At 37.1% G+C, this 14,023-nt stretch overlaps 1 protein-coding gene across 9 annotated transcripts in view; it reads left to right on the top strand.

Annotated features, from left to right (window-relative positions):
- CNOT6L (CCR4-NOT transcription complex subunit 6 like) overlaps nt 1-14,023 on the top strand; it is a 109,156-nt gene that overhangs the window by 33,092 nt on the left and 62,041 nt on the right. For 8 of the 9 annotated variants that reach the window (XM_063722543.1, XM_024245491.3, XM_024245492.3 and 5 more), the window contains 2 exon segments: nt 10,818-10,939; nt 12,497-12,683. In XM_063722543.1, coding sequence (XP_063578613.1) covers nt 10,828-10,939; nt 12,497-12,683 — 299 coding nt within the window. In that variant the 5' untranslated portion in view covers nt 10,818-10,827. 9 annotated transcript variants of the gene reach the window in all.

The raw sequence follows: 14,023 nt of genomic DNA, 5'->3' as shown, positions 1-14,023 counted from the left end.
CTGCAGTCTCCACCTCCCGGGTTCAAGCGATTCTCCTGCCTCAGCCTCCTGAGTAGCTGGATTACAGGCACCCGCCACCACACCCGGCTGTTTTTTTTGTATTTTTAGTAGAGACAGGGTTTTGCCATGTTGGCCAGGCCGGTCTTGAACTCCTGACCTCAGGTGATCGCCCACCTTGGCCTCCCAAAGTGCTGGGATTACAGGCGTGAGCCACTGCGCCTGGCCTCATTTATTATTAGACTCTTATGGATGGCAAATTCTTTACTTGAGGAAAATGATTTATAGGAAAGACTCAGTAAAATATAAGCAGATTTTTGAAGCTTTCTATCTTTACATATAGAACGTTATCTCTCCATGTCTGGTGATATTTTTCAGCAACCCATGTGAACAGCGTCTCTCCTCATACTGTTTCCTTTTTTAAAAAAATTTTTAGGCCAGGCCTTGGCTCACACCTGTAATCACAGCACTTTGGGAGACCAAGGTGGGCAGATCACTTGAGCTCAGGAGTTCAAGACCAGCCTGGGGAATGTGGCGAAATCCTGCTTCTACAAAAAAATACAAAAATTAGCCAGGCGTGGGGTGGTATGCATATGTAGTCCCAGCTACTTGGGAGGCTAAAGTGGGAGAATCACTTAGGCCCAGGAGGTCAAGACTCCATTGAACCATGACAATCCCACTGCACTCCAGCCTGAGTGACAGAGTAAGACCCTGTCTCAAAAAATTTTTTTTTAAATTTACTTTTATTTTCTTTAGCAATACAGACAGGGTCTCACTGTGTCACCAGGCTGGTCTTGAACTCATGGACTTAAGCGCCATCCTTCCACCTCAGCCTCCCAAAGTGCTGGGATTACAGGTGTGAGCCACTATGCTTAGCATCCTCATGTTATTTCTTCTTTCTTTCTTTCTTCCTTCCTTTCTTCCTTTCTTTCTTTTTCTTTCTTTTCCTTTTTTTCTTTTTAGAGGGAGTCTCACTCTGTTGCCCCATCTGGAGTGCAGTGGTGCAATACCGGCTCACTGAAACCTCTGCCTCCCGGGTTTAAGTGATTCCCTATGTTAGCTTCCCCAGTAGCTGGAATTACAGGTGCCCGCCACCACTCCCAGCTAATTTTTGCATTTTTAATAGAGACGGGGTTTCACCATGTTGGTCAGCCTGGTCTTGAACTCTTGACCTCAGGTGATCCACTCTCCTTGGCCTCCCTAAGTGCTGGGATTACAGGCATGAGCCACCGCGCCCGGCCATGTTATTTCTTATTTATGTGTCTTTGCTTATGCTTTTATTTTTGCTTTGTCTGTCCCTACCACACCTACAACCCCCTTCCTTGAGGGAAATAACTGATTCCTATTCATTCTTTAAGATTCAGCTTAGTGTCACCTCTTCATGGAAGTCTTGCATCATCTGTTCTACTTCAGCACTTTGGCACTTTGAGACAAGTTTTCTTTTAATCCCCCTTGTTTTGTGCATGTGCATGCAGACCAAATCTTCGTCAGCACTAGATATTGTCAGTTATTAAATTTAATCCTTCTAATGTGTAGTGATATCTCATTGTGGTTTTTAGTATTTCTCTGATGCCTAATGTTGTGCATCTTTCCATGTGCTTATTTGCTGTGTATCTTCTTTGAAGTATCTGTTCCAATATTTTGGTAATTTAAAAACTAAGATTGCTTTATTATTTTGTTTTGAGAGTTCTTTATATATTCTGGAGTGTTCTTTTTTTCAGATACGTGTTTTGCAAATATTTATTCTTAAACCCTGACATGTCTTTTCCTTCAAATTTCAAAGAGCAGAAGTCTTAACTTTTCTTGAAATTTAGTTTATCAGTGTTTTTTCTTTTATGGATCATGCTTTTTATGTTATATCTAAGTAATCTTTGCCTAATTCAAGGCCACAAAGACTTTTCTCTGATGTTTTCTTCTGATGTTTTATAGTTATTGGTTTTATATTTAATTAAGCTCATGGTCCTTGTAAGTTTACTTTGTGATGCAAGGTATGGATTGATGTTTGTTTATTTATTTTTCCGTACTGATATACCATTGTTCTAGCACCATTTGTTGAAAAATCTGTGCTTTCTCTATGGTTACCTTTTTGTTGTAAATCTATTGGCCATGTATGTGGGTCTATTTCCAGCTTCTCAGTTCTGTTCCATTGAACTATGTATTTCTATTCTTTCATTAATACCAAACTCTCTGGATTACTGTAGTTTTAGTAAGTATTGAAATCAGATAGTGTGCACATCTATGTTTATATCTTTTTCAGAAGTGTACTGGCTATTTTAGATTGTCTTTCCATGTAAATTTTAGAATTAACTTGATTTCTGCATGGGGAAATGTACAGAAGAAGAGGTGAAAGATGACTTAAGCCAAGAATGATGAAAAGGAAGTTGATACCCATTAAAAAAGATGAAAATGTACGTATCAGAGGAGAAAGAAAACACAAACTAAATCAAAAAAGTGGAAAGAAGGCTGGGTGCAGTGGCTCATACCTGTAATTCCAGCACTTTGGGAGGCTGAGATGGGCAGATCACTTGGGCCGGGAGTTCAAGACCAGCCTGGGCAACATGGTGAAACCCATCTCTACAAAAAAATACAAAGATTAGCTGGATGGTGGTGGCATGCACCTGTAGTCCTCGGTACTCAGAAGACTGAGGTGAGAGGATCACTTGAACCCAGGAGGTTGAGGCTGCAGTGAGCCGAGGTTGCACCACACTGCACTCCAGCCTGGGTGATAAAGTGAGACCTAGTCTCAAAAAAAAAAAAAATTAGATTATATTCAGTATCTTTAGATGAGTGGGAGGCATTAAATGCAAGGCATTAAAGCATTGTAATTGTTAAGTTAGGTGGAGACTAAGACTTAATTTGGAATTCTGGGAGGAAAATCGTAAGCCTAAGTTGTCCATATTGATAATGAAATAAAATGAAACATGTCTATAGTAGCATTATTTTTGAAATTTTGAAGTGATTGATAGATTATAACGCCAGGTCTGGTCTCTGTTTTTTATTTTAGTATTTATTTATGTTTCATGTTGTTGCTGCTGCTGTTGTCTTGTATCTCAGATATGGGAGAAAGTTTCTAAATATGCAGAAAAGGAATTGTATTCGATTTCTTTCTCCTTTATTTCCTCCTGGTAGTACTGTAACTGACGAGTAGACTATGCCCTCATCACTTTCCAGAGCCAGAAGCTTCCTGTAAGTTATCTCTGGATTGCCATAAAGTTATCTTTGGATTACCTTTGGAAAGATGTATAACAACCAATAACGTTTTCTCATATTCATCTAGGGACTTTATTGCCACATATGCCTATGCATTTTATTTGCACAGATAACTATTATTTGACTTGAGATATATTTAATAAATAGAGCCCCAAGAATAAACTGACTAGAAATAAGACATATTGAGTCCAAGTATTTCCTTGTTCCTTGGGTTATCTAATTATTTGGTTTGCTAGCAAGGATTGTAGAAAAGAATATTATCACTGATTTAGGAAACCATTGCTATCATTTTAAGTTAAATGTACTAGTATGTGTTTAACCTATTATCTTCAGTCCCATTCCCCAATATTAGGCCATTTAAAACTTCCCATTCTTGTACTGGGAACTCTGTTCTCTCCACCTATTCTTGACCATGCCAGAGATTATCGGTTATTCATCACCCTTATCCTTTGTGATAAGAATGTTTTATTTTGCCTTTAGTTGTTCTACTTATTTTGGAGGAGTGATGGTAGAGAACAATGCAACTACCTGATGAGGGAGAAAAAGGAAGTAGCAACAAGAAATGCCAAATTCCTTGCAGAATTATTGAAAAGCAAAATACTGTATAGCTTTTCTTTTTCAAGTAGTGCTGTGAAAACAGTATATGCTCCATGAGGGTAAGGACAATGTCCAACTTGTTCACTATTGAAGCACCCTAGCGCTTGGTACAGTAAATGTCGTAAGCAATAGGCATGCAATAAATATTTCTTGAATAAATGTTAAACTGGTCAGAAACATTAGACTTCAAAAGTCTGAAGGTTATTTTTTTCAATAATGATGAGTGACTTTGCCATTATAAAACATAAGTTTTTTTTTTTGAGTGGTCACAGAGCTAGAGATGTCATGAACACTTGGAATTAAGTCTTTTTTGAAAAAATGTTTGTATTATTTTATAATCTATGGACTTTAGTTGAATATATAATTAAAGAAAGACAAATGCCATCCACAGGCCCTTGGTATGGAAATGGAATGGGGTTGCTAATGAAATTGTTCTTTATCCCAGGGCATCATTTAAGCTCTTGTGATTGCCATCAATCTTTAATTTTGTCAATATGATCTTACTATATGCAGTATAGTTTGCTATGGGCAGTTTTTGTAGTATCAGCTGCTTATCACATTCAGGTGAAGTACAAATTTAGTATGACAGTTGTAATGATTAATAGTTATGTATAGTTAAAAATAAATATTATAGTTGGGTGTAGTGGTGACACCTGTAGTCCTAGCTACTTGGGAGGCTGAGGCAGGAGGATTGCTTGAGCCCAGGAGTTTGAGGCCAGGCTGGGCAACATAGGTAGACACTGTCTCTTTAAAAAAGAAAAAGGCTAGCTGCTGTGGCTCATGCCTGTAATCCTAGTAGCACTGGGAGGCCAAGGCAGGAGGATCTCTTGAGGGCAGGAGTTCAAGACCAGCTTGGGCAACATAGTGAAATGTTGTCTCTACTAAAAAAAAATAAAATTAGCTGAGTGTGATAACATGTGCGTGTAGTCCCAGCTACTGGGGAGTCTGAGGAGGGAGGATCACTTGATCCTTGAATTTCAAGCTTGCAGTGAGCTATGATTGTACCACTGTCCTCCAGCCTAGGTGACAGAGTGATACCTTGTCTAAAAACAACAACAACAAAAAATATATTGATAAGGAAATGGAAACTTCAAAAATGGCACAGTGCAAGAGTTATTTGCTTTGTTAAGCAAGATAAACACAGACACATTTTCTCAGGAAGGGAGCTCATAATTGTTAAGACCAGATGGGAAGGATAGTTATTTATTAAGATGAGTATGTAGTAAGACACAAAAAAACGTGTTTTCCCTTCCGTAACTTTTGGGAATAAATGCCAATATAAGACAGATTTATCTGAGAATGTGTAAAATGGAATAAGTTATTGATATTTACTCTGAACTCTAAATTAAGCCTCATATAGGCTTAATTTTGTGTTCTTTCAATTTTAGGAACTCTGCCAGCATCTGTGTCTCTGCCTATGATTGATTTTGCAAACTATTGTTGAGATGATTAGTGATTTGTATTTTGGGTTAGATTTCATTAAGTTAGCAGTCTGATTCATTATGAAGCACTCTGGTGCTTGTAGGATTTTTACTCTGAATCCTAAATGAAATAACGTTAATTGTGCCAAACTACAGACTGAGATAAAATGACCTTTCACTTAGGGTGATAAGAGAGAAACTGTAATTTAACACTATAGGACTTACATCTTTACATACACTATAGAGGCTTCTGTTTTTTGTAAGCTACTCTAGATGACCAGTGTTTACAGAAGCTTAGTTCTAGCTTTTACCAGTTTGCCCTGATTTGGCCAGCTTGTTTTTTCAGGGGGAGTTATGCTACTTTATTTTGCTAGTGCTACATATAAAACTTGAGATTTGGGGTTCTTTAACAATAGTATATTTGTATGTATTTCATATGTATTTTAAAAATATACCTTTCATTGAAATAGCATGTTATGTAGATTTATTTGCAGTTTTGGAAACTCTAAATTTAAATTTTTCTGTGCAAAGCAGACCTAGTGTTACATATAATATTGCTTATAAATTAAAAAAACTAAAATACAAAAAACCCCTAAAATACATTAAATATTTTTTATTTTTAATGTTTTTTAAAATTTTACTTTAAGTTCTGGGATACATGTACAGAACATGCAGGTCTGTTACATAGGTATGTATGTACCATAGTGGTTTGTTGCACCTGTCAACCCGTCATCTAGGTTTTAACCCCTGCATCCATTAGGTATTTATCCTAATGCTCTCCCTCCCCTTGCCCCCCACCCCCTGACAGGCCCTGGTGTGTGATATTCCCCTCCCTGTGTCCATGTGTTCTCATTGTTCACCTCCCACTTAGGAGTGAGAACATGCAGTGTTTGGTTTTCTGTTCCTGTGTTAGTTTGCTGGAAATGATGGCTTCCAGCTTCATCCATGTCCCTGCAAAGAACATGAACTCACTCTTTTTTATGGCTGCATATTTTTTTATGGTTTTTAGAGGCAGAGTCTTGCTATGTTGCCCAGGCTAGAGTGCAGTGGCTATTCAGAGGTGTGATTATAGTGCACAATGGCCTTGAACTCCTAGCTGCAAGTGATCCCTCCACCTCAGCCACCCACCTGGGTGGAACCACAGGAGTATACTGCTGTGCCCAGCTTTGAAATACGTTTTCTGTGAAGTCAGTATTTTACAGATTTATCTGAAGTTTTTGTTTAATAGAACCGAAGACAAATTTATTAAAGTCTACACTCTGTGGTAGTGTTTAATCAGCCTTTGGTGATGGAGATTAAAACTTTTTAATGTAAGGAGTATATAAGAAGTAGGAGAAAATCGGGTTCCTTATCTAGGACTGATGGTTACTCTCAGAAATTTTACTCAGAGTCTCTGAGGCCTTTGTAGGAGACACGCTAGGAAATAAAAGAGTGAATGGATGGCAGACTCAAAGCAGCTTGTGTAGTATTTGGGAAACTAAGTGGAGTGTTTTTCATACTGTTGAAATGGAGTTAGATGGCAAAGTTGGAAAGGTGTTGCTAACAGGCTTTGTTATGTAATCAGGATTCCCAGTATAAATTTGGTTGATGTAATGGGAGGATCTTTTGAGAATCTGTGTAAGTTGTTGTAGAAATTAGAAACTCTTGGAAAAACTAATTCAAAAACCTGCCTCTTCATTAGTTTGAAATTAAAGATAAGAAATTAACTGCGCTATGTTTTCCCAAATAAAACATTTCTCTTTCTTGGATGAAAAATGTTAATCACTTAGTATTTAAGTGTTGAACTGAGCTGTATATGAGACTATTTGAAGCCACATGAGCAGTGTCACATTTAGAGATTTAAATTACATTTGAATAATTTATTTCATAATTTTAAGTTATTTTGAAATAGATTTTTGTGGTATGCCTACAAGGTGGAAAGTTGATGCCGAGACTTGAGAGGGGAAAATAAAGCTGAATGGAAGGGTTTAATTAATGTTAATTTCCTGAAACTGAGTTCTCTGTTGATTGATTGATTGAGACAGAGTCTCACTGTGTTGCCCAGGCTGGAGTGCAGTGGGGTAGTCTCGTCTCACTGCAAGCTCTGCCTCCCGGGTTCACGCCATTCTCCTGCCTCAGCCTCCCAAGTAGCTGGGACTACAGGCGCCCGCCATCACACCCGGCTAATTTTTTGTATTTTTTTTGGTAGAGACGGGGTTTCACCGTGTTAGCCAGGATGGTCTCGATCTCTTGACCTCGTGATCTGCCCGCCTCAGCCTCCCAAAGTGCTGGGATTACAAGGCGTGAGCCACCGCGCCCAGCCTTCGGTCATTTTTATTGGCATCCTAATCAAATCCAAAAGAGACCTCTGACCCCTAATATGGCAGTATTGATCTTACTTTGGTTTTTACATATTATAGATATTGGTAAACATTTTATGGAGCTTTTTTTTTTTAAAAGAAGAGATTTCGTAATTTTAATGGACTTAGATTGAAACATGAAGAATTAAAAAATAGAAATCTAGTTCTATATAATATCTGTTTTAGAGATTAGAATTGGAGCACCAGAAAAGATGGTAATTATTAATTTTCTGTCTAGATTTTAAAAATATCTGGGAAAATTAAACATGTGGATGAATTACCATTTCTTTGTATCAATTTTTAGAAAAGCATTGGGTGTTAATTGGCTGTGAGATGAGTAGGGAGGGAGGAAAGTGGCAGATTTTAAGATTATAAAGCATATGATCATTGATCATTCCACAAATACATGTTATATGCTTCCTATATGGCGGGAACTGTATAGAGATATAAAAAGGGATATGCGCGGGCACTGTATAGAGATATAAAAAGGATATGCCTCCACACAGAAACATAGTCCCCTTAAGGAACATACCATCTAGTGGGAGCCGTGATTAAAACAGATTAAATTGCCTTCTAATCCTATGCCTGTGTGTGTGTGTTGTTGTTGTTTTTTTGTTTTGTTTTGTTTTTGTCTTTTGAGACGGAGTCTTGCTCTGTCGCCCAGGCTGGAGTGTAATGGTGCAATCTCGGCCCACTGCAGGTTCCGCCTCCCGGATTCACGTCATTCTCCTACCTCAGCCTCCCGAGTAGCTGGGACTACAGGTGCCCGCCACCATGCCCCTCTAATATTTTGTATTTTTTTTAGTAGAGATGGGGTTTCATCGTGTTAGCCAGGATGGTCTCGATCTCCTGACCTTGTAATCAGCCCGCCTCGGCCTCCCAAAGTGCTAGGATTACACGCGTGAGACACCACACCTGGCCTGCCCTGTGTTTTATAAAAATGATCTAAAATTGGGCTGAGTGCCATGGCTCACGCCTGTAATCCCAGCACTTTGGGAGGCCAAGGCGGGCGGATCACAAGGTCAGGAGTTCGAGACCAGCTTGACCAACGTGGTGAAACCCCCATCTCTACTAAAAATACAAAAATTAGCCAGGCGTGGTGACACGCGCCTGTAACCTCAGCTACTCAGGAGGCTGAGGCAGGAGAATCATTTGAACCTGGGAGGCGGAGGTTGCAGTAAGTCGAGATCTCGAGATCGCGCCACTGCACTCCAGCCTGGGCGACAGAGCAAAACTCTGTCTCAAAAAAAAAGATCTAAAATTAGTGAAACCTATGTTTTTGTAAATTTAGGATGTTTTACCCATTCTCGTTGTAGGTAATGAATTACGTAGTGTGTCTTTGGATCTAGATCTATTTGATTTGGCTTTGCTTAATCTTGTATTTTTTTGTAGACTCTTTTATTATTACCCAAAAGTACCCAAAGAGACACATGTGCCTTATGGTGTCTAGCAGAAATTCTGAAAACCTTGTTACCTAAAAACTTTATTTTCAGAAGTATTATATATAGGCTGAATATGGTAGAAATCAAATTTTTCTCCTGCGGAAAATGATTATATTCTTTGTGCTATATGAAGTTCTAAGACATTTATGGAAAATAAAATACGGTTTAGCATCGCCCAAATTGTGTAAGATTAGAGTTGAAGAGCTTAACCTGGAAAGTTGGAAACTAATTACTGTTAACATATGAACAGATATGGAAAACTTTCTCTTTGCTCCTTTAAGTAAGTGGAAAGGAATGACTATTTTCCCTTTAGAAATGTGAGAGAAAATGATAGTATGGGAAACTTTGATTGCATTCTTATAAACTAGCTTTTTGATTTCTTGTTACGTGATAGAATATCTCTTTTTTCTTTAATCTCTATATGTAACAAATTTCAGATGACCTGAAAGCAACTCTTCAATTTGGGATATAAGTTCTAAACTTTACTTGGAAACAGTTCCAGATTCAGACACTTGGTTTTGGGGGGTGTGTATATATGGGCAAAGAACCCAATATAAATACTATGTGGCAATTTATTGAAAGCATGCAGGAGTTTAATTTAGGCTCAGGACATTGTGTCATTTGCTATTCTTGTTAGATATGAACTGGATTTTATTGTCTGTCTACTACCAAGCAGTACTTCTTATATTAGACCCCTTGAATAAGGTTACTTTTAGAGCCATTTGTCACCTACTTCATACGTAGCACATTTGATGAGTTTTATGTCTAGCTAGTCATCATTGATGATTGTTTAGTGATTATTTTGGCAGTTATAGCAGGAAGATGGCACAGTATAGTCATGTGCTGCATAACAACGTTTGGATTGCCTAACAATGCATTTCTCAGAACATATCTTTGTTAAACAACACATGACTGTACTAGTTTTGATTAGGGTGGCCATGTAACTCATCCAAATTGGACTCTTTTGAGCATGAAAAGGGATGATAATAATAATTGCTTCAGAACAACAGATATAAACCAAGACTCACCCAGGCAAACTAAGATATGTACTCATACTAATTAGGACACTTTTGATTACTAGTAACAGAAAACACAATTCAAACTAGCTTAAACAATAAGAGAACTATATTGGCTTGTGTATCAGAAGAGGCCAGTATTTGGGTGTGCTACAGGTGTCATTCAGTGAGGACTCTGCCTTTGTTTTTCTGTTTTCCAGACTCTGCCTTCCATGGCTGACTTTCCTTATCATTGTTGCATGGCTGCCGACAGCAATTTGGGCTGTATTCTTCTTTGTTTATGACCAGCAGGAGAGAGAAGCCTGCTTCTCCTATAAACATAGAATGAGTTCTGCGGTTTTGTGATTATTAGATACTCCTGAACTAAATCTCTGCAAGGGGAATGTCATGTGCTGATTGTCTTAGGCATGGGATATCTGAATATCACTGAGGAAAGGAGGATAGAATTACCTGATTCTCTTAGACTAGTCAGAGTCCATTCACGAAACTGCTGTGTGGGAAAGCAGTGCAGCTAAATGAAGGGAAGGAGTTAGGAAACAACTATAATGTTCATTGCAAGTCCAGTGCTGTTGCTTATTTGCATTTTCCCTTAGGCATCTGATAATGAGTTCCTGCAAGATCCTAGCATACTGCAGATAATGTGTGTGTTTTCTTTTTCTGCAAGTGAGAATTTGTAATATAAAATGACTTACTAGACTGGTAATGGGAGAGAAAAGGAGTTTACCATCCTATTTTCTCTTTTTTTAAAGTAAGACTATAATAATTATTGATCTCCTTTTTTTTTTTTTTAAACAGACTAATAGGGATGCCAAAGGAAAAATATGATCCTCCAGATCCTCGCAGAATTTATACCATCATGTCAGCAGAGGAGGTAGCCAATGGGAAAAAATCTCACTGGGCAGAATTAGAAATCTCGGGTGAGTGGAATCTGAAGCATTTAATCTGGAATGTAATAGTGATAATAAAAAAGTTGAGTATTGCTATCTTTTTGTTGTACATTTTTAATTAGATGGACTCGTTGAAAAACTACAAGATGGTAAGATACTAGTGTTTAATTTATCTGTTTTATGTGTGACTGAATATCTTTGTTTCCATTCTTTGAGATTAATTACATTGAGCAGGCATCTGGAATTGAGGATATTGGGAGTTTTGTTTCTAAGTAAAACCAGGTTCTTTGATATAATAGATTTTGTTTAGGCTATTTCAGAGTAATTATTTTTGCAAATTGAAATCTTTGCCATCCTCCTATCTCAGTGTCGGCAAAGAAGGAAACCTGGAAGCTATCTATTTATTCTAATAAATATATAATAACTGTGTTACAGGACCTTAATACCTGTTTGGGATTTGGTAAAATAGAATGTGATTCCTAATAACTCATAATTCCAGTCTAATAATGAGAAAAACATCAGACAAACTCAAGCTAAAGGACCTTGTGCAAAATACCTAACTTGATTAATACTCAAAATTGTCATGGTCATGTAAAACAAAGGCTGAAACTGTCACAGACCAGAGGAGACTAAGGAGAGGTAACTAAATGCAAAATGGTAGCCTGCGTTGAATCTGGAACAAAAAGGTATAAAAACTGGTGAAATCCAAGTAAAGTCTGGAGTTTAATTAGTAGTAATGCACCAGTGTTGGTTTCGTAGTTTTGACAAATGTACCATGGTGATGATGTAGATTCTAATGTTAGGGGAGCTGAAGGAGGGGTATATAGGAACTCTCTGTGTTATCTTGGTAACTTTTCTGTAAATCTGAAATTATTACAAAATTTAAAGTTTATTAAAAATAGAATATAAGTATTTTTCTTTTTTGAATTGGTATAATACAGATTATATATAAAATGCCATTTTTTCCCCAGTAGGCATTCATTTGGAAGAGTTAAACCCCACATTGTAATGTCAATAGCAAGAATTACTTGCACATTTAGCTAAAAGGTAACTGGGTGGATGGATGATTGGTAGTCAAAAGAATGAATATGAGCCGATCTTACTAAGTTAATCTAGGGTTTCTTAGCCTTGGCACTACTGACACTTTGAGCTGGATAATAGTGGAGGGCTGTTGTGTGCATTGTAGGATATTTAGTAGCATTCCTGGCCTCTACTCACTAGATAGCAGTGGTACCCTTTCAGTTGTGGCAACCAAAAATGTCTCCAGGCGTTCCAAAATCCTTTGAGGAAACAAAATTGCCTCTGGTTGAGAACTACTCAGTTAAACTCCAAGGGTTTCCACATTTTGCCACTTCTCATTTAATACATGGAAGGTTCATGAGAAAGAGTGGTTGTCAGGTGAAAGTGGCATGAACGTAAAGGAGGGCCAGGTGTTTGGAAGCAATCAAATGGCATTAAATAAAAAATTAAAATGTCAGAGATACAATATCCGTGTGTATTTGCAGCCTCTCTTACCACTTTTTAGTCATTGTAGTTTAGGTGTCATGTTGGGCCTGGGGTTTTACACTTCAGTATTTTGCCTTTTAGGTAGAGTGCGGAGCCTAAGTACATCACTTTGGTCATTGACACATTTGACAGCGCTGCACCTAAATGACAATTACCTTAGTCGCATTCCACCTGATATTGCCAAGCTTCATAATCTGGTTTACCTGGATCTGTCATCCAATAAACTCAGAAGTTTACCAGCAGAACTAGGAAACATGGTGTCTCTCAGGTGAGGAAATAAAACAGACATGACTCACTATATAAAATTCTAAATTTAAGAAAATGAGGGGATGTTACTCAATTACAATAGGATTTCTGTGTGTTGTAACTATCAAATTATATAAACTGTCTAAGCATAGTGCTTGAGTTGGCCTCCGTTGAACATTTCTTTTCCTTTAAATTTGGAGGTTCCTGAATTAGAGTGTGCTTGTATTACCAGTTTCCTTGACAAACTTGAGGTGGGGTGGGGCTAAAATAGTAAGTCTCATTATCCGATGTGATAAGACTGATTAGAAGTACTTGAAAAATGAAGATTTGCTGATGAATAAAACTTATAAGAACATATCTCTATTATATGAGTCAAAGAATATTTATATTTCATAATACAACTCCTTAAGGAAACCTTTAAAACCTGATGAAATGGATTTGTTTCTAATTTTTAGGGATTCTTTAAAAATTCCCTAAAGAAATTCTAAAAAAATTTTGCAGGAATCTTAAGATCTTATCTAAATGTTTCCAATGATTATCTGTTGAGTAATAATTTTTAAAAATTGCCATCACATGTTTAAAATTAAACATATTGTTTTAAAATCTTGTTCTTCACTATCCTTTACTTGCTTTTTTTACTTTTGGTCATCCACTAATGAGGATGCTATTTTTTCCCTATAGGCTGCTCAAAATTTCACAATCATAAAGTTAGATCTTATTTATGCTATCCTATTCTTGTCTGTACTATCTATGCTTTATTTTAATATTTATGTTTCATGTCAGTGATTGTCGATCATAGTATATTTTTTCATCTTTTCACATTTTCTTTTGTCTTCTTTAATATACTTCACCTGTTGTTTCTTATTCTTTTTATTTTTATTAATTTTTTGGTTTGTTTTCTTAGTATCTTGATATGATTAGAGTAGTATTCAGTTACTTAAAAAGAGATACAGGTGATTGGCTACTAATTACAGTTTATTCCTGGAGTTTGTGTAAAAATTTGTACTTTTTTCTATTAATTAGACGAGGTTCAAGGATATCTGTTGTTTAGCTGCTAAGGATATCTGTCACATTTGCATTTGATAGGCATTTTGGGTGACAAAAAAGGGGGTAGATTTAGCCTGAGAATGATAAGCAGTTCCTACACCTCCAACTTTAATGTGAGCTAGCGAATGAGTAAATGGTAGAAATAGAAACATTGTTAATAGTTGTGGCAATTGCACATTTTGTAGTACTTTTATATTGTGCAATGTTTTTGGATGAGCACATAGAAATGTGCCTTGAATATAAGCAATCACTCATAGTATGTTAGAAGGAGCCTTAAGAATGGCAAATACAGATGTTAATAAAACTTAAACTAAT

This window comes from Pongo abelii, chromosome 3 (genome assembly GCF_028885655.2).
Source record: "Pongo abelii isolate AG06213 chromosome 3, NHGRI_mPonAbe1-v2.0_pri, whole genome shotgun sequence".
In the NCBI taxonomy this organism is placed as follows: Eukaryota; Metazoa; Chordata; class Mammalia; order Primates; family Hominidae; genus Pongo; species Pongo abelii.
Note: the sequence above shows the minus strand (reverse complement) of the source record. Positions and strands in the feature narration are given on the sequence as shown.